This window comes from Phasianus colchicus, chromosome 1, assembly GCF_987193195.1.
Source record: "Phasianus colchicus chromosome 1, bPhaCol1.hap1.1, whole genome shotgun sequence".
NCBI lineage: Eukaryota > Metazoa > Chordata > Aves > Galliformes > Phasianidae > Phasianus > Phasianus colchicus.
Window position 1 is genome coordinate 51,762,305 of NC_143436.1, and position 22,817 is coordinate 51,785,121.

The following is a 22,817-nucleotide window of genomic DNA, read 5'->3' on the forward strand; positions in this document are numbered from 1 at the left end:
CATGAGCCTGGGAATGGCTGTGTTGACACGTGTGAGGAGGAAGATGCAGTTGCCTGGCCTTGCGCAAATGTGAGCCTCCAGCATTACTGCAGGTCAGCATGACTGCATCAGCAGACTTCTCAGCAGCAGCTGAAGTGGGCAGGCGCTCAGGAATATAGCTGCAGCATGGGGGGTTGGGGAGAGGGGAATTCAGCCCGGAGTATGCTGATCTTTGCAGCAGGCTTGCTGTGGTTTTTTGGTTCCTGAAAGCATGGTATGCTGAATAGCCATCAACTTCCCACAGCGCCTGGAAATGGCTGTTGACTCACCAGGCTGAAGCATGATGCCCCTCTATTCCCACATAAAAACCAGCAAAATGAAACATAGAAATTAAGATCCCATCATCTGCTTCTTAGCAATACTCATCAGCCACTCCATAAGCAGGCTGCACGTTCTGTCCCCAGGAATAAGAAACCTAAGCTGTGATTGTTTTTCAAATCCAGTATTTATTTCTGATCAGATGAATGGAAGTCATAGAGTTAGTACAGCATAATTTCCAAATCAAGGTTCTGACCAGGCTCGGGGTCAAGGGGTGTCAGGCTGCTGCAATCCTGATAGCCTATGGCAACAGTGACACAACAGCAGGCTCTAGAACAGATTTGTTTCTCCTCAGAGAAGGGCCCCCCCTTACCTCCCAACCCCTGCTCCTGATCAGCCTGCTGGGGTATTATGGCAAGTGGCATGGCGTGCTGCCACCCACGCATGGTCACTCAGGGTTTGGGAAACAGATCTCTTTACAGAACACTACGCCAGCCATGTTGCAAGGCACTGCTCTAAAAGTGTTTTGGCTAAAGCCTGCTGTATTTTTGGAAGGGAGTGCAGCAGTTTGTTCGGGGCTGGCATGACTAATTTGCTAATGGGAAGGCATGACAAACAGCTGACCAACCAAACACCCATGAAAGTCAATGTCTAATTCAAACTGACAAAACAACTCAATAAATAGCTCCTCAGCTTGGAGGAGAAGGCAAGAAACAAAAATGGAAGGAAGAGGGGAAAGTTGAAAGAATACTGTTCCTCCATTCCTTCCTCCAACGTACACACACACACGCACACACATACAACAAATAAAATAAGGGTTTTAAAAGTTTTAGGGCAAGTTTGAATTCATGTAGAAAAGGAGGCATAAAAAACCAGCCAAACCCTCTTCACATGTTTTTAAAGTATATACAGATGAAGTTGGGGAAAGGTCAGTTGTGACCATGCAGCTCTCTCCAGCTGCTCAAGGGTGGCACTGGTGAGCAGGGGCACAGGCTTGCCCATTACCAGCACTAAGTCAGTCTTGTGCTTTTCTGCCCTTGCCTAGAAAAGGAATGTTCCTCCCTCCCCCTGAAGGCAGCAGGCAGTGGTGCTTAGCAGCAGTAGGGGTAAGATATCCTGAGTAGGGCACACAGGCTACATCCGAGCAGATGTACATTTGTCCCCTTGGGTCCTGTCAGACCTGTAATGCTCAAGGGGAAAAGCCTTCAGTGGGAGGGGACAGCCCAAAATAGGGCCCCAGTTATTTTTTTGGCTATGGCTTTAGGGCTTTAGAGCTTTGTGATGCTGGACTGTACTTATTTAAAACCTAAAGAATCCTGATTCTAATATCAGACTTTTCTCCTGAAGTTAAAAATGGGACAGGAAAGGGACAAGAGTGGGCAGGCAGGGAGGGGTAGCCAGGCGCAAGAGGTTGGAGGCACACGGAGCTGTCACAGTAAGAGCGGGAATAGGGGAGGGGTACAGTTAGTGCAAGTATTCTCACAAACACCAAACTCCTCATCTTGCTTCTCAGTCAGTAACAAGGAGACGTGACAGGGTAACGCTTCTGAAAAGCGAATCCATTTTCTCCCTGCCTTGTTAGTGAGGCTTTAGAGAGTAAATTCAGCCTCCTCTGAAGCCTCAGGAAGGGGAGCACTATGGTTGGACTCACCACTGCGGGCAGAGAGGGCCGGTGTCTTCCTGGGGTGGCCATGCCAGTGCCTGGCGTGGAGTGAAGGGGAAAGGCAAGGGCAGTGGAGGGAGCCAGGCCCCTCCTGGCAGGCAGCCAGCTGTGGGAGGCCAGGGTAGTCAGGCAGCACATCCCTCCCATTGCTGGCATTCTGCTCTAGCTTTTCTCCTTGGGCGACTTGCTCTTGGAGTCATGCTTGTTGCCCAGCAGTTTAAGCACCTTCATGGGCTTGAATTTGCCCTTCTTCTTGCTTTCAGTCTCAGCCTCCTTGTGAAATTCTGGAGTTGCAAAGGAGGGTTGTTACTGTATAATGGTGATGGTTTGTACACACACAGATGACAACAGGGATAATGAATCAAAGCCCTCCTCTGCATGCACACTTCCTTCTGTGACAACAGGGTGACACCTGTGTCCCAAACTTAACGCTTCTACAGCAAAGGCTCCAGAGTATACGCAGAATAACATCACTCTCATGCACACAACTTCACAAATGGCTTATGCTGCCCCCTGCCACTGTCAGCAGTGAAACCAAAGCTCCAAAATTCCATTTCTTACCTTTCCTTTTAATCATAGCTTCCAACATTTTATCCTCCTCCTCTTCCCTGAAAGAAACAGCGGGAAACAGGTCAGCAATCCAACCCTGAAAACAGCTGCTGTATTGTTTAAGGTTAGCGAACCTCCTGCTTAAAAGCCATGGAAGTGTAGATCCCCCTCTGGAGCATTAGTACCCTGTCATTACCACACAAGCCATTCAAGCAGACAAGAAACAGGAAGCCTGGGAAAGACTTCAGAAATAGGGATACCTTGGGATGCTCCCATGAGCTACCCATGTGGTGCTGAGTCAGACAGACCCTATTCCTCATCCCAGCACACCTCACTCCTCACCTCTGCCGGTCCTCATCCAGGCAGTTCACAATGGCATTCCTCTGCTCAATGATGGTCACCAGCTCCTGCATCAACACCTTCTCCCTCACTCGGTCCTCCTCAGTCCAGTCCTTCTCTACTCAACCAAACCCCAAAGAAAAACAGGCAATTAAATGGCTGAAGGAGCCTGGGGTGGAGATCCCCTACCACGACCTCCTTCTACCCCAACTTGCTATAGGGCCAGCTGAAGCAGTGGTGCTGCAGAGGGAGAGCTCAGTATGTGGATTCTCAGGCTCCTCCACGGGGATAAGATGCACAAGGGTAGGGCAAGCAATGAGACAGGACAAGAGTTCCAGTGCTCTTATCTCCTAAGATCTGTCTCTCTTCTTCTCAGACCCACTGAGACAGAAGGGAGATGAAACTCAAGGGAAAAACACAGGTAGCCTGAGTGATGCTTTACCTGGCTTGTTGAGGAGGCAACGCAACTCATATTCCACATCTGCCTGCCGCTGCTCCAGATTCTGCTGTTTGAAGCTGCAAGAGAAGGAAGAACTGCTGGGAACCACTGCAACGCTCTAGAGAGGCAAAATAACATCCCAAGATAAGGGTGACCTGGGGAAGAACTGGCCAAGATGCTGGTCTTGCTGTATAGACAAAAGGGCAGGGAGCTGCCACCTAGAACAAACCCTGGCTGCTCGAGGACTTTCTGGAGGAGACGCTCTGGTGACTTGAAGTAGGTCAGTGCTAATATGTTTGGATGCATTTGTCTGCTTGCCCTCTTTCTCTCACTTCTCCAGGCAAGCACTGGAAGCACAGTTTTAGTAGCATTGAGCCAGGACTTCCCAGAGCAACATCAGTGCCCCCAGCCACACACACTTACATGTAAATGAGCTCTGACTCATGGCGCACCAGCATGTGCTTCTCATGGATGAGTTTGAACCAGTCCACCAGCAGGCTGTCCTCAGGGCTGTCTGCCAAACAAAAGGACAATTCAGAGCCATTCCCAGTGCTGCAGAATGCTGTCACCACTCAGCTAGAGCTAACCTGCCCCTCGTGCTCTTCCATCCCCAACACCAGCAGGGACACAGAGCAGCCCTAAGGTCCATCCTGCCCCACACCCATAGACAGCACAGCCCACACACCATTCTCAGAGCTGCGAAGTTTCTCCTCCAAAATCACCCCACGGTGCTCTAGCTGGTCCAGCTGGTGCTCAATGGCATCCATCTCTCCATAGATGTCTTCCTCAGGGATGTACTGATCTGTCTGCACCTGCCAAACCACACAGCAGAGACTTCTATTACCATCAAACTCCAGCTTCCAATGGCAACCCTAAGGTTGGTCTTCATTAATGGGTGTGAGGGAACAACAGGACACTTCACCTAACATAGGATCTGAAATGCCCACCCCACCTTGGAAACAAAGGGAGACAAGGGTGCTATCATCAGTGGGATCTAACCTAGACATCATCCTCCCTAGCCACACAGCACATTAGCTGCATGTTGAAAAGATAACCCAGGGCTTAGCAAATACACCTATGGTCCTGGGGGCGTAATACAAAGCTGGCTTTTGCCCCTCTTTGCTTCCAAGGTCTCTTTTACCTTGCGCTTGATCAGTGGGAAGCCGTGACCTGGTGCAGGAGGACGCACTGGTTTGGAACCTTTGGGAGGTTTCTTTGCAGAGGGAGAGGCAACAGGCGATGGCTTTCGGTTGAAGGGGTTCTCTTTGCAGGAGGACTGGAGCAGGGAGACAAATTGAGATACACATGAGGAGCCAGGAAAGAGAAACAATCCCAACAGCTGAGACCAAGCAGAGAGGCAGCCCTAAAGTCAGTCTTACACTACACCTTCCCAGAGGAGGAACACGGCATTGATCTCCACTGGCAGTCTAGCCAAGGGTTGATAAATGGCTGTCCTCACATTTGGCATCACATCCCCAGCTTCCCTGTAACAAGTATTACTTACTTACTAACAAACATGTTAGTAAGATACTAACAGGCAAAGTATGAGCACAGCCACTACTTAACTGTTGACATACACCTGATCTTTGATTCCAGGAGGTCACATAACAGATCTGTGTAAGGTGAAAGGCTGGACTAAATCCCCACTCTGACTGAATGACAGATAGGGAAGAAAAGGCCCCTGATGGGAGGAAGGTCACCACCTCACCTTCAGCTGTGGCTTGGGTGAGGAGGAGGGCTTAGGGCTCCCACTACCTCCTTCTGACACCAAGAGGATGGGTGTAGGGCTCGCACCAGCAGGAGGCTTGGGGGGCAGCTGGCTGGGGCTGGTCTTTAAGCTGCCAGTAGAGACGCTCCTGCTGGCATGCGGGGTGTTGTTTTGCACCTCCCCACTGACGCTGGCCAAATCACTGGAGGAGGAAAAGGAGGAGTTGGTGGAGAGGCTGGCCGGAACAGCAGGGCTTTCGCTGGAGGAGATGCTGGTGAGCGGAGTGTCAGTGTGAGAGGTCTTAGTGGCCGTTGGTGTGTGGACAGTGGGCTCGGAGGAGCTTTTGGGCACAGAAGCCTCGTCGGTGTCACCCAGCACCTTAGCTGAACTCTCAGAGTTGATGCTCTCAAGGCTGAGGGCTGGAGATGGGGTTGAAGATGATGGCTCGGAGTGTGACAGCCTGGAGATTGGGTGGTGGGCTGCAAAGCAAAAGGAGAGCTCAGAGAAAGTGAGGCAACCAGAAGAGAATGGGGCTATATACTAGTGGCAGGGATGCATGCAAAGGGAACTAGTGAGAAGGAGGAACAAGGGCTGGGGGGAGAGCTCACCTAGTGGGGAAGCATTGGGGGCTCGTGGAGCTGGCCGCTTCTTCACCTTGGGGCTGCTAGTGGGAGTGATGCCGTACCAGGGGTGCAGAGGCCTGGCAGCAGTCTCACTCTGCTCCTGCTCAGGTGTGCTCTTTTGGGCAGCCGTGCTCTCCTCTTCCTCATCATCCTCTTCCTCAAAGGGATTGTATGATTTGGGCTCTGTGGCATCAGACCTGCTTTCCTCACTCCTGGCTTTCCCCACCTCCTCCCCATCCTCCTCCTCTAAAGTCCTGCTTGGGGTCTCATGGCTGCTCCCTGGGGGAGGAGGAGCAGGCTTCTTCTTGGGCTCTGCTTGCACTAAGGCCATCCACGGTGGGTCCTTGGCTCTTGCAGCAGCTCCGGCACTGGAAGAACAGATAAAAAGATAGCAAGAGGTGGCAGAGAGCAGAGACAGGCAAGAAGGGTGAGGCACAGCAGAGGGACGTAGACCCATGGAGGAACAGATGGAGAAAGCAGGATATCTCCCATACTAAAAACAACTTTCTCATCTGGAGTGGCTCTACTCTTCCCCAGAAACAAAGCGGCTCCTTCTCTGCAATAAGCTGGGGGCAAACCTAAGGTCCTGAGGGACACAGCCTGCTTGAATCATCCAAGGGGTGGAGCAGCTCAGTTTCTGAGTATTACAGTCTCCATCTGCTAAGAAGCAGTAAGATAAAGGCTAAGTTTTATGCAGTAAGGCAACACAGTTCCTTCACTCAACTCTGCTTTCCGTACTGTGGAGGAAGCAGGAGCTGAGATCTGCCTTCTGCAGGTTAATTTTCCACATATCAGAGTTCTCCTGGTTACCCTGTAGTCCATGTGCCCAAGGGACAGACTCTTCTCTGCTAACTGCTGCAGCTGGAAGCATTGCTCCTCCTTTCAGTGGCACATGCCACAGCTCAGCAAATCACTGCTCATTGGGAAAGCGACCATCATTTGCCACAAGCACCTGCTCTTTGGCCACTGTGAATGCAGTGCACTTGTGAAACCTCAGTCCCAAAAGCAGATAATGAATGAACATCAGTGCCTGCAGGTTCCTCAGTAAGAGCACTGTAGGTGCAAAGTCTACTAACTGCAACCAAGCACCCCCAATGTACTTGCAGTGGATCTTTTCCTGGACAAACCCTCCAGAAGGCAGACAAGTGTCAGCTTCTCAGTATGCACAAGCAGGGCCACGTCAGAAGGAACCACAGAAATACCCTTCTGCCTTCCTGAAGCCCCCAAGCTCTTTACAATCTCTGAAGGACAGAGACCCTGGAGATAGAGACAAGTGCTGTCAGCCTGACTGTGCTAGGCTGGCAGCAGCCAGGGAGGGGATCTGAGCATGAACTACATCCTCCCACGAACAGATAGTGATGGAGGTGGGTAAGGAGACCACAGCTGAGCCCTCCCCACAGCCCCACCTCACTATGGGGTTTCCAGGTGATCTGTGAACAGAAGGACGTACCGATCAGAGGAGCAGGGTCTCCCTCGGGGTTTTGGGACAGGGGGACTGGGTTCAGGTACCCTACCTAGAAAGACACAGGGTCAGACTGTCACAACACCAAAAGGACATATAGAAAGAGGTTAAATCAACACAAAGCACCTCTTATCTCTTATCTGTGGGAGGCCGTGTACTCCCATTCTCTAAAAACCTTGTGGCCTTTTTTCCACAGTAATTGCAATTAGTTTCACCCAAATACCCCCCTTGCCTTTTTCGTCCCCACCATCCTGGAGCTGCAGCTGGAGAACTCATGTGTCCCTGTGTCCCCACTCCTGCACGCTGCCCCAGCACTGCCACCTTCATTCCAGGCTGACAGTGCCCTCTGGAAATCTCTAAAGAAATACAATGTGCAGGGTGGAGTGAATCTTGTGCTGCTCTCTCTGCTATGGGGAGAGGGGCAGATGAAGGCTCACTGTCTGAGCACAAGTCTTAATTGGAGCAGAAGGGCACCAGGCTGCAGGGAAGGAATGAAATTCATCCAAGCTGCTGCAGACTGCTGTGGACATGAACAGTAAACACTGAGCTCTCTCACCATTCACTATACCAGGCCCGCTCTCACTGGTCTCGCCCTGGATGGTGGACCTGGGTCGGGGCACAGGGTGTGAGGCTGGTGGGGAGAGTGCATCTGTGGATCTCCTTGGGGCTGGGGTAGGCCGAGTGTGTCTGTGCTGTCCATCCAGTGAGCCGGCTTTGTCCTGGCTGGGCACCAAGGGCTTGCTGGGAAGAGGAGGCCTGGGGGGAATTTGGGAAATGGATGCCCCGCTTCCTGCACAGGGTATGGCTGTCTCTGCTCTGCTTGGTGTGCTGTCCTTCTCCTCTGGGCTGGTTGGCACCTCTGCAGGCATCTGGGTCTCTGCCACGGTCTCCACAACACTGCCATTGTTCTTCTCCACCTCTGCTCCTGCAGGGTGCACGTCCTCACCCACACTGCTGGCCCCAGCTTCAGTTCTTAGCTCTGGTGACTGTCGGTCCAGGCTGGGCCTCCTGTCCATCTTCCCACTCATGGCCAATTTACCACGATGCTGCGTGCAGACAAAAGTCCCTGCCTCTGAGCCAGGTTTGTACGACCCTGGAAGCAGGGTGCTGGAGCACTCCTTACACCTGCCAACAAGAAGAAAGAGCCCCGTGAGATGGGAGATGTTATCCTGCCCTCCTGGAAGAAAATCAGGCTGAGAAGAAAGTCTGGACTGGCACTCAAGAGTTCTCTGCAGGGCTGTGGAGTTAGTTTCCATTTCTGTACAATCTTGGGGAAGTTATGCGGGAAAGGAGAGGAACAGAAAAAATCATCACATCAGTATATGAAAGCATACTGAGCTCATAGCTCAAATACTGCATGCATTTGGGTTCCTCCTTCAGCTCAGAGAGAATAAAGAGCTGCCAACTGTTTGTGAGGAAAAACAACAACATCAGAAAACAAATATGAGTTAAATAAAATGGTATCACTTTTGACTCAGGAAATCTCTAAGCTGGAAGCTAGAAGAGTAGCGAGGGGAAGCAACACACATGACAAGAATGGTCTGATGCTCACCCTTGTATGTGCTGACCATTGTAAGGGTAAAGGTATTTGGTTGGAAGGACCAGGGAATGATGCAGAGAGGCTATTCTTACATTCACTCTGCCTTGCCTGTCGAAACTGGGCTAAGTTTCCCCATCCTTCACTGCCTGCCACATCTTTTTGGATCACTCACTCTTTCCCCACTGAGCCTTTGAATCCTCCCTAATGAAGCCTAGGTGTAATCGTGATACATGGCACTGGCAGCCAGCTCAGCCCTTTCCCACCTGGGAAGGGAGGAGGATCACATACAAGAAAAAGAGCCAAAGGCAAGGGACTGATCAAGCACTTCCATGAAAACCAAGCTTGTTTCTTCTTGTCTGAATGTTTGGTGCTCACAGCAGCTAGCTGCCCTATGCTGCAATCAGATAATTTGGGTGAGGAATTCTGCTCTGGGTAACCACTTGAATGCTACTTCCTTTGAAATGCAGAGCAGAAACACAAGGACAAGGGAGCAGGGAGAAGTGGTATGATGAAGTGAAGAGGTAGCAAGTTTGAACAAGGGAAGAAAGGGGTTCGTCTTGGATTTATCTCTGTCAACCCACAGAATGTGTTGCCAGGGGACATTTCTGAGCCAACAGCGTCCATGAATCAGCTGAGAAAAATAAAAAGGCAAAGAAAGCACAGGGAGAAAAAGTGCTTAGCGTAAAATTATAGGGGCCTCACTGTTCAGTCTGAAGGGCCATGAGCTGCACCAAGACAGACGTTATACCTTTCAAGTGGCTCAACTTTTCTGTTCTCAGATGGCAACTGCCCACTTACAGTCTCATATCCAGTGGCCTACAGGAGAGAGCTCATCCCCCCCATCATCAGAGCAGGGAAAGTGAAGTGAAATGACTTCACAGGTGCTGCAGGTAAGGACCTGCACCCAGGGAGTAACCACAGAGCTGCTGATGTCTGATCCCATGTTTGGCAACAGTTTGCAGCTCCCTGTTGCTCCCTTGAGAGCTCAGCACCACCCCAGGCACTGGAGGAGCCTGTATATCCAGTTGAGGCTGTGGAGCATAGGAGGAAAGACATTTGCAGGGCTGATGTCCTGACTTGGACCTCATTGTCGTGGAAGTGTTACTTGGTAGGAAGGTAGTAAAAAGGCACAACATCCTGATTTAGGGGGCTGGGAGAAGCACAAAAGGCTGGTATTGAAGGTCTAGTGGGAAAGACTGGGGGGGGGAGGGAGGAAGGGCAGGAGCAGGGGAAGCAGGCAGCACAGGGCTGTAGACAAGGGGCTAAGTCAGACATCTGGGAGGGCAGACAGGCAAATGCACCCTCTTCAGCATTATTTTGGGTACCATTGCTGAACTGCCCTCCCTCAGGGCTCTCCATCGCCCTAGGACACACAGAGATGCAGTCCAGAGTGCAAAAGACCTCCAGCTTGCTGAGGAGAGCCACCTCACCAAGCCTGGCCACTATGTACCTGAAGCACTGGCGGTGGTAGAGCTTGCCCTCAGCCAGGTAGCGCTGGACCAGGTGGACGTGCTGCTGGCAGGCTGTGCAGGTACTGCTGAGCGTGGTGCGCTGAGACAGCTCCGCCGGCTCCACAGGGGCATCGTCCTGAGATGGGAAACACGAGGAGCTCAGTGTGGGGGCCATGAGTTGCTCCCCCATCTGTGACTCCTCCACAGCAGCTACTGCCCCTGCAATGCCCAGGGGCTGACCTCAGAGTCCAGGAACACACACAACCCAAGTCCAGGCACAGGCAGGCTGCCTCTTCTCAGATTAGAAGGAAACACCCCAGTTCTCTCCAAGAGGTGCCTTCTCCCTGACGAGAGGCAGAGCTGAAGGGCTGTGCTCATCAAAATCCCAGGCAGCAGATACCTGCAAGGAGGATCCCCTTGCGCTTTGGTAAAAATATGCCACCTCAAATACCTGCCAAACCACGAAATAAAGAACGAAGAAAGCAGAAAACATATTTTCTGCTCACCTAATCCCACATTCGTGCTCCTTCCTCATCTACAGCGTTATCCTTCCATAGGAAGGAAGATATCAGTACGCTGGGTGCTCAAACCCAGGTCCTTATTCCCCATCGGCCTCTTGCCTGCCACATTCTGCCAAATTCTAGTCCACAGATCTCTAGAGAGAAAGCACTCTCTCAGCAGAGTCCCCCAAGGTGCCAAATCCCTACCCATCCCAAAACACGCAGCTAAACTCTGTATATATCTATCTCAAATATCTCCTACCCCAAAACACATAGCTAACCCCCTGCACAGATCATAATGGGCTCTCTCCCTTCTCCTCATTCACTGTGCAGGGAGGGCCACTGCCTCAGGCTAACTCTGAAGCAAGAAATCAGGTACCTGTGGTGCTGAGGAACTCTCGACCACAGCCACAGGCTTCTTGTGGGCCAGCAGAGGTGGTGAGGCAGCAGCAGCTGGGCGCTTCATAGGCGGAGGGACTCTGGCTGGGGACAGAAGGCAAGAAGGATCAGGCACTGCTGAGGGCGGTGACTCATGCCATGCTTGTGGGGGAAGGGGAAGGGAGGGAAAAAAAAAAAATCAGCCTTGTGACACAGGACTTGCCACTTCTGACACTTCAGTGCCTATTTCAGGGGGTAGAGACAAACACAATCTAATAATGAGTCAGACAAAATGTCTGTAAAGAATCCCCTGCCTGTCAAGGCTGGCACTTAAAACAGTTCCCAAAGACAGTACCCGGCAGGGAGGCCAGCATCCCTTGAGAAGGCTCACAATCAAGCATGTGGAAGTTGTATCTGATATTGTGGCTGACATTGCTGTAGCTAGAGAGCAGAGAAGACCTGAAGCCCTGGTATCCACCCTGGAGGGATGCCCTGGAAGAGCTGTCTCAGAGTAGAACTCAGCAGTTGCAAGGACAGATGAGCTGATTTAAGACACTCCACCCTGGTTCCCCTCCCTCTGTGTTTCACTCTAAGCTTACCAATGTGATTAAAAGTAGTTGTGGTAGGCAGCTTGCCTATCTCCTGTTTTAGTTAGTTAAAGCAGATCACAAAGGGGTCTGATGCCCTCCAGGGGTGACCCAGCCCAAGTGGCAGGAATGCAGCATGGAGGGAGGAGAAAAAGGCGTTTCTTTTCCTGCAGTGTGAGCTGTTAAATCATCGTCTACTCGATGTGAAACTTCGCCCTACCCCACTCCCTGTGCCAGGATCTCCTCACCAGCAAGATCCAAAAAAGGCAAGTACTATCTGCCCGTCTCCCCTTCCCCACAGAACACACGTGGCTCCTATTTCGCACAGGAAGGAGGGGACACAGGTTCACTGTCTCCACGCCCACAAACCTTCAAACAGCCACCTCTCAAAATGTCTGCAGGACCCCACAAATGCTGAATTCCAAAATGGAGTTTTGGACCCCATACAGAATTCCTTCCCAGGTGTCAGCCCTTCTTCCCATAAAACCTAATTTACAGATGCAGTGCACCCCATGAACAGGAAAGTAAGCTCTGAGCTAAGAACAGGAAGATCTGACATATTTACTGAATGGAGGGATTGCACAAGACTTCTGTCAGCACGTGGAGCTTCTTGTTTTCCTCCATACAGCCATGCAGGGTCAAACTGGAAGGTGGTGACAAGGAAAAGGAGCTCACCTTGGTTGGGGTTGTTGAAATGGTTGTAATACTGAGACACATAAGTCATGATGCTGAGGCAGTCTGGAACTTTCATGGAGACCATGTCATTGGGATCCAGCAGAGCTGGAATGCCCAGCTCTCGCTCCGCCAATTCAAAGGCCTGCAGGAACGAGAGAAAGAGGTGCTAAGGAGAGAAAAGTGATACTCTCTGATAAATAACCTACAAATGAAGTTGGAGGGCCTTGGGCAAGATGAAGCAGTAAGCCTATGGCATCCCAGACAGACAGAAGCTCCCAGGCATGCTGCTTCACTGGAAAGAAGGCATTAGAAGCAAAGGAAGAAATTGCTGCAGCTGCCTTTTCCTTGAAGTCATTTCAGCTGTCTGTGCCCCTGCAGCTCCCACCCAATTGGTCCCATCATTCAGCTACTGCCCTGGGACAGGGAGGGGTGCTTGGTCCTGGAAGTGGTTTTTCACCAGTGTCCTCAAGGAAGAGCCTGACAGTGTTGGCCAGCACTGGAAGGGCCAAGGACAGTGACCCTGTGACAAGAAGCACATAACTTCTGCAATTACATACATGACCATTTAAAAGGAAGGAACAAAGGAAGAAAAGAGTTTTAATCTTCCCTTGTAATGTTATCTTGGTTACTATTTGATAACTGTCTCACCTTCTCTTCTGTACAGGCTGGATGCTGACATTTCATACATTTCTGAAGAAGCTCCTGCCTGTGTCTTACAAATGGATTTTTCTCATCCCCTTACCACTGTCCCTAAGTTCTCCCATGCTACATGACCTCTGTACGGTCATTCTCGTGTTCCTTCTTTCTTTTGTGTGTGGTGTAACAGGGACTTACCAAGCGGTTATTTTCGTAGACATTATCCTTGGAGAGAGAATCAAAGTCTCTGAAATGAGAAAGCACAAATAAGTGACATGAGACACAGACGAATAGTGCCCCAGTGCCACTGCAGAAAGATTCTTGGGACAGAAAACCTTCCTCAGGCATTACAACAACTCAACACATAAGAGCCTACATAAATAAAACCTTGGTAAAGAAGATTTTGGATTTCAAAGGAACAAAGAAACAGAAGGGAAATTGCAATTAAAAAAAAAGAAAGCAAGTCCCAAATGGGTGGTGGCCAGGAAACTGAAATGCCGTTCCAGCTCTCAGTACTGCCCTTACAGTTACGGGTGGCAGAAATACTGCAGCACAGAGAGGAACCCAAACAGTTCCCATTGTAGCATTTCACCTGTCCCCTCAGATCCCTTCAGGAGATCAAATCAGCCCGACCCCAAGGATAAAGCAGCTGTCCTTGCCAGAGGAGCCAGGCTGTAGCAGGGGAGAGAGAAATAAAATGGTCTGCAGGCTTTCTGCAGAGGGGAAGAAATACAGGAAGAAGTTATTTATGCCTTCTGCACATTTGTGTGGGTGTCGCGTGAAAACAGCATCATGCTACACTGAATATAGCCCCTTCCTGTCAATGCGCTCAGTTTTGCTGCAAGACAACCTTATGCAGCAACACAGCATGAGATTCACAGGGAGGAGATGGCCCAGAGAGGCTCAAGGTCAGGTGAAAGAAACCCAATGGTCCAGAGAAAGGTGACAAAGTCTGAGACAGACCCAGGAAGGCACAGCGCTTCTTGAGGGATTGTACAGTTCAGCTCAGAGGGCTGAGAGCTCCCATCCCACTGCCCATGCAAAAATTGGGCAAGACAGTGAATCCACAGACATGTGCCTGCTGAGAGCTGCTTGAGAGCTCTGGGACCATTCTCCCTCCATTCCCACTGGGATTTTACTGTCTTTTCCTCTGATGCCCATCAGACTGTCCCCACAGCCATGGTTGCTGCACGGCAGCACTCAGCCCCTTCTCAGAGCTTCGCTTTTCCCAGGGCTGCAGAGGAAGTCTCTGGATGAGCTCAGAAAGATTTTCCCAGTTGCCTACAACACCATAAAATTACACTTCAGAATCACAGAATCACAGAATCGTAGGGGTTGGAAGGGACCTCCAGAGATCATCGAGTCCAACCCCCCTGCCAAAGCAGGATCCCTACACCAGGTCGCACAGGTAGGCGTCCAGGCGGGTCTTGAATATCTCCAGAGAAGGAGACTCCACAACCTCCCTGGGCAGCCTGTTCCAGTGCTCCGTCACCCTCACTGTAAAGAAGTTCTTGCGCACATTGGTGCGGAACTTCCTATGCTCCAGCTTCTGGCCATTTCCCCTTGTCCTGTCTCCGCACACTGCTGAAAAGAGTCTGGCCTCGCCACTTTGCCCCCCACACCTTAGATATTTATAGACCTGGATCAGGTCCCCTCTCAGTCTTCTCTTCTCAAGGCTAAACAGACCCAGCTCACTTAGCCTTTCCTCATAGGGGAGATGCTCCAGGCCCTTCACCATCTTTGTGGCTCTCCGCTGGACTCTTTCCAAGAGATCCCTGTCTTTTTTGTACTGGGGAGCCCAGAACTGGACACAGTACTCCAGATGAGGCCTTACCAGGGCAGAGTAGAGGGGGAGGATCACCTCCCTCGACCTGCTGGCCACGCTCCTTTTAATGCACCCCAGAATGCCATTGGCCTTTTTGGCCACAAGGGCACACTGCTGGCTCATGGCCAACCTGTCGTCCACCAGGACACCCAGGTCCCTCTCTGCAGAGCTCCTCTCCAGCAGGTCATCCCCCAACCTGTACCGGTGCATGGAATTATTCCTCCCTAGGTGCAAGACTCTACACTTGCTTTTGTTAAACTTCATCTGGTTCCTTACTGCCCAGCTCTCCAGCCTGTCCAGGTCTCGCTGAATGGCAGCACAGCCTTCGGGCGTGTCAGCCAATCCTCCCAACTTTGTATCATCAGCAAACTTGCTGAGGGTGGCCACTACCCCCTCATCAAGGTCATTGATGAAGATGTTGAACAGGACCGGTCCCAGCACCGACCCCTGGGGAACACCGCTGGTTACAGGTCTCCAACCAGACTCTGCACCGCCAATGACAACCCTCTGTGCTCTGCCAGTCAGCCAGTTCTCAACCCCCTCCGTTCAAAAGCAAGAGGCTGCTGGTGCAGCTTCCTCCAAGATAAATGAAACTGCAGCACGAGCGAGTGAGGCAGGAACGCAGAGATGGGCTGGACCTCCATCTCAGCATTAAGCACCGAAGCACTTTCCCAAAAGCACATGCAAATACAGTCAAAATCTATTCAAAAGACTGCAAGCTTTCCCCTCTGTACATGCTAGTGAAGAAAGCTTTCAGCTGCAGTCCTTACTCTAATACGAATAGCAGTGCCTTTTTCGTATTTATAGCCAGTTTCCACTGGGAGATGGTTTTTCCAAGTCTTTTCTGCCTAGAGAACTCCTTTAACCTTGCTATATTTATTGTTAAAAAAAAAAAAAAGAAAATACCAGCTTGGAAATGCATGATAAGTGATGGCAGCAAAGTCATATATAACCTACCCTCAAAACATTACTGACCCTCATGCCGAATGCAGTTGCTTTCAGGATATGGGAGTGGTGCTGCTCAAAGGCTCCTAAGTGGTCTGGGCTGGTGATTTTGACCAACAGCCCAGCAAACCAAAGCCATTTTAGAATACCAAGTCTGCCTGGGAACATAGATGGTAATGGAGAGGACACAAAGTTCCAGAGGCAACGGGGCAAGGGCTAAGCAGCAAGGGAATACAACATGCCTTTCCCACTAACGCAGGAGTGAAGGCTCTCAGCTTTTACCAGAGATATCGAATCCCAACAGAGGGAGGCCCTGGGGATCATGGCTCACTCAGTTCCCCTCTGCTGCCTCTTCCAGCTCACATCATTTCTTTGCCCTGATCACAGCCTTGCTCAAACTCCTCTCCCACCAAACCCAGTCTGAGTTGTCAGATGGAAGAGCAGGAGGCACTCTGGCTATCCCAGTTGGACAACCATCAGTAAACGCAGCAGCATATATCCATGCAAATAACATCTCAAGCCCTTACCTAATTAGATACTCACAGAGCCATTAAGCACGCCGGGGTTTAGGGCAGCTGCCAGCCAGCACAGCAGACCCAGAGAAGGGGGAAGGGTGCACTGCTCAGCTAAAACCAAAGCCAATTCCTGGATTCCTCAAAAGTAAGTCACAAGCTCTCAAATGGCCACACCACGTAATGAGGCCTTCAACTTTCCAGATCTTGTCAGGGAACAGCAGGAGGTACATGAGAGGGAACTAATGGGATCTGTGATGCTGCCCGTAACCAAACCTGGTTCCCAGCTGCTGGGATGCATAGCCATGTTCCCAGTATAAGGCTCTCCCCTCTCCTATTTCCCTCAAGTCTCCATCTCTCCCTCAGTACTCATAAGCTGTATGCCATCCTCTCTCATTCTTCTGGCTCCCTCAAGCTCCAGGAAGACTGAACAGCTCACACTGAAAGATGCTTTTTGCTTCACTATGCCGCAGTGAATGCCTTGCAAAGATTAATTTCATGCTTTAGATTTCTGGAGCACTAAGTAAACAAACTCGTTAATCCCTGCAGTTCACTCTCAGGTTGGACTGGACACTTCCAGCTTAGCTGACAAGGGAAAAGAAGAGATTAAGTGTCTCACTGCAAGACTATGGCTAGGGCAGACTGAATCTAGGTTTCGTGGGTTGTGTCTGAGGGAACAGGTTTGGCAAAGCCTCTGCTGCTCCCATTTCACAGACAGGGAGAGAGAGGCATTAGAATCAAGCCTCATTCATTTGTATGACCTCTCCTTTCTCTTCCTCAGGGTGTCACTCCCAGCGTTCAGAGAGCCTCTGCCCAACAGGAGGCAACCAGGACAGACAAACAGGCACCAAAAGCAAGCCCTAAGGGACCGGCTGCCAGAGCAGCAGCATCACACAGGTACAGGAGAGGATGTGCTCACGCTTCCGATCTGGGGCTGAGTGGGAAGTCATCAGGAAAGGGGGTTGCAGCTGAATGCTGATGGGCCTCAGCTTTGGGCTTACAGGAATAACATGATCTTGCAAGGGCCAGGAGAGCCCCCTCTCAAAGGAGGACTGTGCGAAGTCAGAAATGTGTTAATAGGTCCCACCCAGCTGTCCGAAAGCGCTTTAGAAGGAAAGGAGGGCTGTTACTTTTACTCTGCCATCAGGAGATTTTCTGCCTCTGATCCCATCCTCCCACTTCCAAATCAGGGCAGGCTGAAGAAGCTGGAATTGGATGAAACAATGCTGTCCCTGACCACTCCGTGAAAATCCTTCCACAACATGCCATGTCCTTGTAAGGCCCTGGCTTTGCCTTTACAATGCAGCTCGTGCAGAACTGTGAAGCGTTTAGTTAGGACATCTGCCAGGAGCCAATTTAAGCCCACTGACAACTTAAGAGCAGCGGCTGCTGCTTAATGGGATGGTAAATATGGTTAACAGGAAACAATCAGGTGGTTTTAGTCGCCTTCACTGTGAGCTTTTGCTGAGTCTCTGCTTTTCAGTTCTTAACTGCTATGCCACTCACTAAAAAATAACCAGAAACACAGGAGCTGCTGGCATTGTGGTCCTTGATTTGCCTCTTCCTTCCTTCTCTCTCCATGTTAGAGAGACATGGCTCTCTAAATACCCAGAATGATGCAAAACCACTGAACCACTTGGCTCTTAGTGGTGCATGAATACCACACTGAAAGTTTTGTGGTGGCCACCTGAAACATGTCAGACAGCAGTCTAGTTTCTAGCCTACCTGGTGCAGCTTCTGCTTCAAAGAACATGGGCACCGCAGCTCCACAGCAGCATCACTGCCTGCCACAGACTGACTTTGTCACTGTTGTTGCTGTTGTGACAAAAAAGCCTCCCCAGGGCCAGCTCAAAAAAAGAGGATTTGGCCAATGTGGGAGTCTCAGCTGAGTCCAGGAGAAGAATAGGGGATGCAGTGCCCTGGAAAGCTTTGCTGACAGGTGAGGTATACGTGCACACATGCATGCCAGGGACATGGAAAGGTGGGGTGAAGCCAACCTGTGCTGCAAGGGTTCGAGGTGGATTCTCAGCAGTGTTGTGGCACACGGGGTTATGGTGTGGCAGGTCAGGGCAGATTCCTTCTAGCAGCTCAGCCATTTCTCCAGCGTGACATTTTGCCCTGGAGCAATCACCTATCTGCCTGGTTAAATTCCTGCTCCCTCTCCTCTCACAGCCACTCCAAAAAGGAAGGCAAATGGACAGAAGTAATTGAATGACTAGCCGCTTGCTGGGGGAGTCCAGCAGGGCTCCACAACCCTGCTTGCATTTGCCACCTCCAGCTTTCACTGCAGCCCAGGCTGAAAACAGGCTGAAAGCAACTGCATTAGGTTGCCTGGCCTGGGGCTCTGTGTGTTTCAGGATGGCTGCCTTTGGCACAGGGAGGAGCAGGCTGGTCTCTGGGATAGGGATGCCAATCTTATAGAATAGCTCAGGTTGGAAGGAACCTTAAAGATCACCTAGCTCCAAACATCCTGACATAGGCAGGGCCGCCAACCACTAGATCAAGCATTAGATCAGGCTGTATAGAGCCCCATCCAACCTGGCCTTGAACACCTCCAGGGATGGGGCATTCACAGATTCTTTGGGCAGCTGTGCCAGCATCTCACTGCCCTCTCAGTGAAAAACTTCCCCCAGACATTTCATCTAAACATCCCCTCCTGTAGTTTAAAACCATTCCTCCTTGCCACTATCTACCTCCATAAAAAGTTGGTTTTCCTCCTGTTTATAATCTCCCTTTAAACATCAGAAGGCTGCAGTGAGGTCTCCCCACAGCCTTCTCTTCTCCAAGCTGAACAAACCCAGCTCCTTCAGCCCGCCTTCATAGGAGAGGTGCTCCAGACCACTGAGCATCTTTGCGTCCTTCTCCAGACCTGCCCCAACACCTCCGTATCCTTCCTGTATGGGAGACTCAGGCCTGGACACAACACTCCAGATGGGGCAGAGCAGAGGGGAATAACCCTTTCCTTATCCCGCTGGCCAGCCTTCTGTTGATACAGCCGAGCCGGGCTGCATAGCCTTCAGGACAGCTGTCACCGGCTGAACGACCCCAGGGACAGGGGACCGCCCTCGCAGGGTCAGCTCGGAGCGGACCGAGGGGTCCGCAAACGGCCCGGCCGCCCCTCGGCGGCTGCCCGCCCTCCTGCCCCGCCGCCTCCCGGTTCCGGCGCCCACGCGAGGCCGGTGCTTCGCGGCCTGCCCCGCCGCCGTACTCACAGGAGGTCGGGCCGGTGCCGGTGGAGGATGGCGCAGAAGGCCAGGCCGTCGCGGAAAGAGGAGCTGAGGTCGCGGATCTCCACGCCGCGGTAGCCCTCGCACTGCCGCCGGCACCAGGCTTGCAGGGCGCCCCGCGGGCCCGACATGGGGGCGGCCGCTCCGCCTGCCGCCCGGCTGCCCTGCCGCTGCGGGCCCACGGGCGGGGCGGCGGCGGAGGGAGGGAGGGAGGAGGGAAGGAGGAGGCACGGCCCCGCCTGCGGGGTGGGGGGGGAACCGGGCCTGGGAGGGAGCGGGCCGCGCCCTGGAGGATGTGGGAACGTGGGACGGCGAAGGACGTGTGGGGCGTAGGTGTCCCAGGGGTAGGCACGGGGCCAGGAGGGCTTTGAAGAGAAGGGCTTTGGATGCTTCGCAGGAAACCCTGGAAGAAGGGGAGGAAGAGTGTGATACGATCTCAGGAACCCTTGACAGGGAGATGGATGGCCCGAGGATCTGACAAAGAGCGTGCTTTCTTCCCCCTTATTAAGCATTTGCTTGTTTTGCTGAAGATTTTTTCATTTCCAGTTAGGCCAAGGAAGCCTTTAGCTACCTCTGTGGAAGCCTGATCCTTCTCCCATATGTTGATTTTATTGCTCAGAACTCCCTTTCTCTGCACATTTTTAAATGGGCAGAACATCCCAACCGGAGTACTGCATTCAGGCCTGGGCCCCCAGAACAGGAAGGATGAAGAGCTGGTGGAGCAAGTCCAGAGGAGGGCCACAAAGAACATCAGAGGACTGGAGCACCTCTCCTATGAAGACAGGCTGAGGGAGCTGGGCTTGTTCAGGGGAGACCTCATTATTACATTCCAGTACTTGAAAGGGAGCTTTAAAAGTTGGTCCCTCTCCTGCTTGTATGTAGTCTGACAGCGATAGGACAAAGTGGAATGCCTTTAAAACTAAAAGAGGGGAGAGCTAGGTTAAACATTAGGAAGAAATTTTTTATTCAGGGGACAGTGAGACACTGGCCCAAGTTGCCCAGAGAAGCTGTGGATGCCCCATCCCTGGAAGCATTCAAGACCAGGCTGGATGGGATCCTGGGCAGCCTGACCTGCTGGTGGCAGCCCTGCCCGCAGCAGAGGGATGAAGCTAGATAATCTTTGAAGTCCCTCCAACCTCAGCCATTCTATGATTCTGCGATCCCATTCTCCTTCAGCTCTCAGGCTTGGCACCCTCCATACTCTCTTCCTTCCTTGCTCCGTTTCTTTCTGTCACCCCATGGCCTCAGAGCTGTAAAAGGCAAAAAACACATTCTCTAGGGTACAGCTTAGGTATCCGAGAATAGCTGCGGCATGAATAACTACCAGAGACACCTTGTAGAGAAAAAAGGAAGTATTGCCATGGTGTTGTATTGTATTGGTATTGTAACAACAAAGCTGTCTGCTCAGCCTTCCCCAGCCCTGCCTGACAGTGTCTTCCTGCTGTATCCTAAGGGAGCACAGACTCAGAGATGTTTGCTTAGAACCATGCTCACTCCCTTCACAACCGCAGGCCAGAGACACAAAGCAGAATCACAGAATCATTAAGGTCGGAAAAGACCTCTAAAATAATCTAGTCCAACCATCCAACCACTGATACTGCCCACTGACCACGTCCCTCAGTGCCACATCCATACGGTTTTTGAACACCTCCAGGGACGGTGACTCCACCACCTCCCTAGGCAGCCTGTGCCACTGCAGCACTGCTCTGAGAAGAAATTATTCCTAATATCCAATATCCTGAACCTCCTCTGAGGTTGATAACCCTGTGTTTTTTCCCCCTCTTAAAACCATTTTGACCCAAACTACCTCAGAGCACATACGTTATCAGCATCTCACTGCAGCAAGCAAGGCTTGAGGTATCACAAACCCACTGAGCAGAGTGTATTTCCAGCAGCAAGGCTCAGTGGATGCTGCTGAATGCCCTGCGTTCCTCTAGTCTCAAGTGGTGCCAGGCACTGCATCTCACTGAGCCCATCTTTCCGCTCTGCGAGAGCTGCAGCTTTTCCTGGCTTCGTTCCACAAGTGCCAGTCCCGGTCAGTTAAGTTTCAGCAGTCCCTTGCAAGGCGTGGAGCCAGTCAGCCTAGCTGCACCAGGCAGCGGATGGTCTCTGTACATCCTCTGGAATCCACTCTGGCAGACACAAACACAAGCAGCAGCATGTCCACGTATCTGAAAGCAGTTTGTAACCACTGGAAAGGGTAAGCTGGTACGTATATTGGTGAATGTCTGTCATCCAAAAACATCAACCACAAGTTAAAAATGGACTAAATCCCAGGAACACGATGGATTCACTTGCAATGGTATGAACAAGACTTTGATCACACAGACACTGCCTTGCCAGAGGTTCCTCTGTTGTATATCACATCTATCTTAGTGCACATACAAAGACTGAGGCTTTGGGTAATATGAAAGCAAAGAAGGAGTTGCTGTTTGACAGCTTTAGTCACTGTGCTGCTGTTGGTAAATATACCCAGACAGAAGTGCCAGCTCTAAAAATAAAAGGGACCAGATTCTCCTGAATAACACGCAGCTCTGTGGTTTGCTGCAATGCAGAAGCCTCTCAGTTCTTCCATTTCTTTATGGACTTCGTTGCCTCAAACCCTTCAAAACTGAGGGCATTAGTTTCTGCAAATACTAGTAACAGCATATAGACTAACAGGAGTTACTTATTTAAACTCTGTGTTGCCTGCTGTAATGCTGCTTGAGTTACAGGATTTTTTGATGTGAAATGCAACTTACTTTTGAACAGTATAAAAGACAGTAGAAACTTGACCCTCGTTCAAACACAGCATATAATCCAACAAAGGATAATTGCTCCTGACTTCTAAACACAATCACATATGAAGCCAAACTGGACTGCCAGGACCGTTCTCTCAGTGGAAATGAATGAAAAGGAGGGGTACAAAAAAAGCAGATGAAGCAAGCATTGTGTAGCTTTGCTGTCACACACAGTTATTTTCTCTTGCACCTGTTCCTTCCACTCAAATACAAAACTATTTAAAGACAGTCTGCAAAAAGAGAGGGGAGATGGTGTGGAGGCCTGAGGAGATGCAATTCATTCTTTGCATCCTTCTCTCTTCCTCAAAATGTATAGGTCCTTGATTCCCACTTACAGGACAAGTTTTCAACTGCTTTTTCTCTTCCAAGGCCATGCAGTTTTGCCTGGAAGAATCCAAGGTGGCTGGAGAACTGTAAAGAACTAGCACTGAGGTTCAAAGTATTTAAAAGGTTTTAACAAATCAAATGCCCTTGGAGATTTTCCAGAGAAACAACTTCATTACATTGTGGGCCAGGATTTGGGCATAACTTTTGCTGAAATAAAGCAGCCCATAGCAAGGGCATCTTGTTGGATGTCCTAAATTAATGTTAGTTGATTGCTTAGAAGATAACCTGTCCCTTCCTTTAAAAACATCTTGGTTCATTTGGAAACATTTCTATTTCTTAACAGCTGAAAAAAAA

General features: G+C 50.9%; 1 protein-coding gene across 3 annotated transcripts; it reads right to left on the minus strand.

Moving 5' to 3' along the window:
* Positions 1-465: 465 nt before the first annotated feature.
* MICALL1 (MICAL like 1) lies at positions 466-19,562 on the minus strand. Of its 3 annotated transcripts, none has more exons than XM_090142390.1 (16): positions 19,342-19,562; positions 13,046-13,094; positions 12,212-12,353; positions 10,951-11,111; positions 10,071-10,207; positions 7,637-8,205; positions 7,069-7,132; positions 5,604-5,986; positions 4,996-5,474; positions 4,429-4,563; positions 3,973-4,099; positions 3,711-3,801; positions 3,291-3,364; positions 2,852-2,966; positions 2,522-2,568; positions 466-2,244 (listed from the first exon to the last, which is right to left on the minus strand). In XM_090142390.1, the coding sequence occupies exons 1-16, from the start codon at positions 19,485-19,487 to the stop codon at positions 2,123-2,125; spliced, it is 2,841 nt and encodes a 946-aa protein (XP_089998516.1). In that variant the 5' UTR covers positions 19,488-19,562; the 3' UTR covers positions 466-2,122. The 3 variants fall into 3 exon arrangements, with proteins under 3 accessions (XP_089998516.1, XP_031456009.2, XP_031456010.2); XM_031600149.2 differs by having other exon boundaries at positions 10,951-11,054; positions 19,342-19,561; XM_031600150.2 differs by lacking the exons at positions 13,046-13,094; positions 19,342-19,562 and having other exon boundaries at positions 10,951-11,050; positions 12,212-12,335.
* Between the last annotated feature and the right edge of the window lie 3,255 nt (positions 19,563-22,817).

What these genes read in the sequence shown, in the direction of transcription:
- MICALL1 (XM_090142390.1), bottom strand. Translation starts at nt 19,487, where the DNA reads ATGTCGGGCCCGCGGGGCGCCCTGCAAGCCTGGTGCCGGCGGCAGTGC. An exon ending in CGGCACCGGCCCGACCTCCT is followed by an intron (nt 13,095 to 19,341) that starts GTGAGTACGGCG and finishes TTCTCATTTCAG; the next exon opens with AGACTTTGATTCTCTCTCCA. An exon ending in AGAGTTCCTCAGCACCACAG is followed by an intron (nt 10,208 to 10,950) that starts GTACCTGATTTC and finishes TTCCCATCTCAG; the next exon opens with GACGATGCCCCTGTGGAGCC.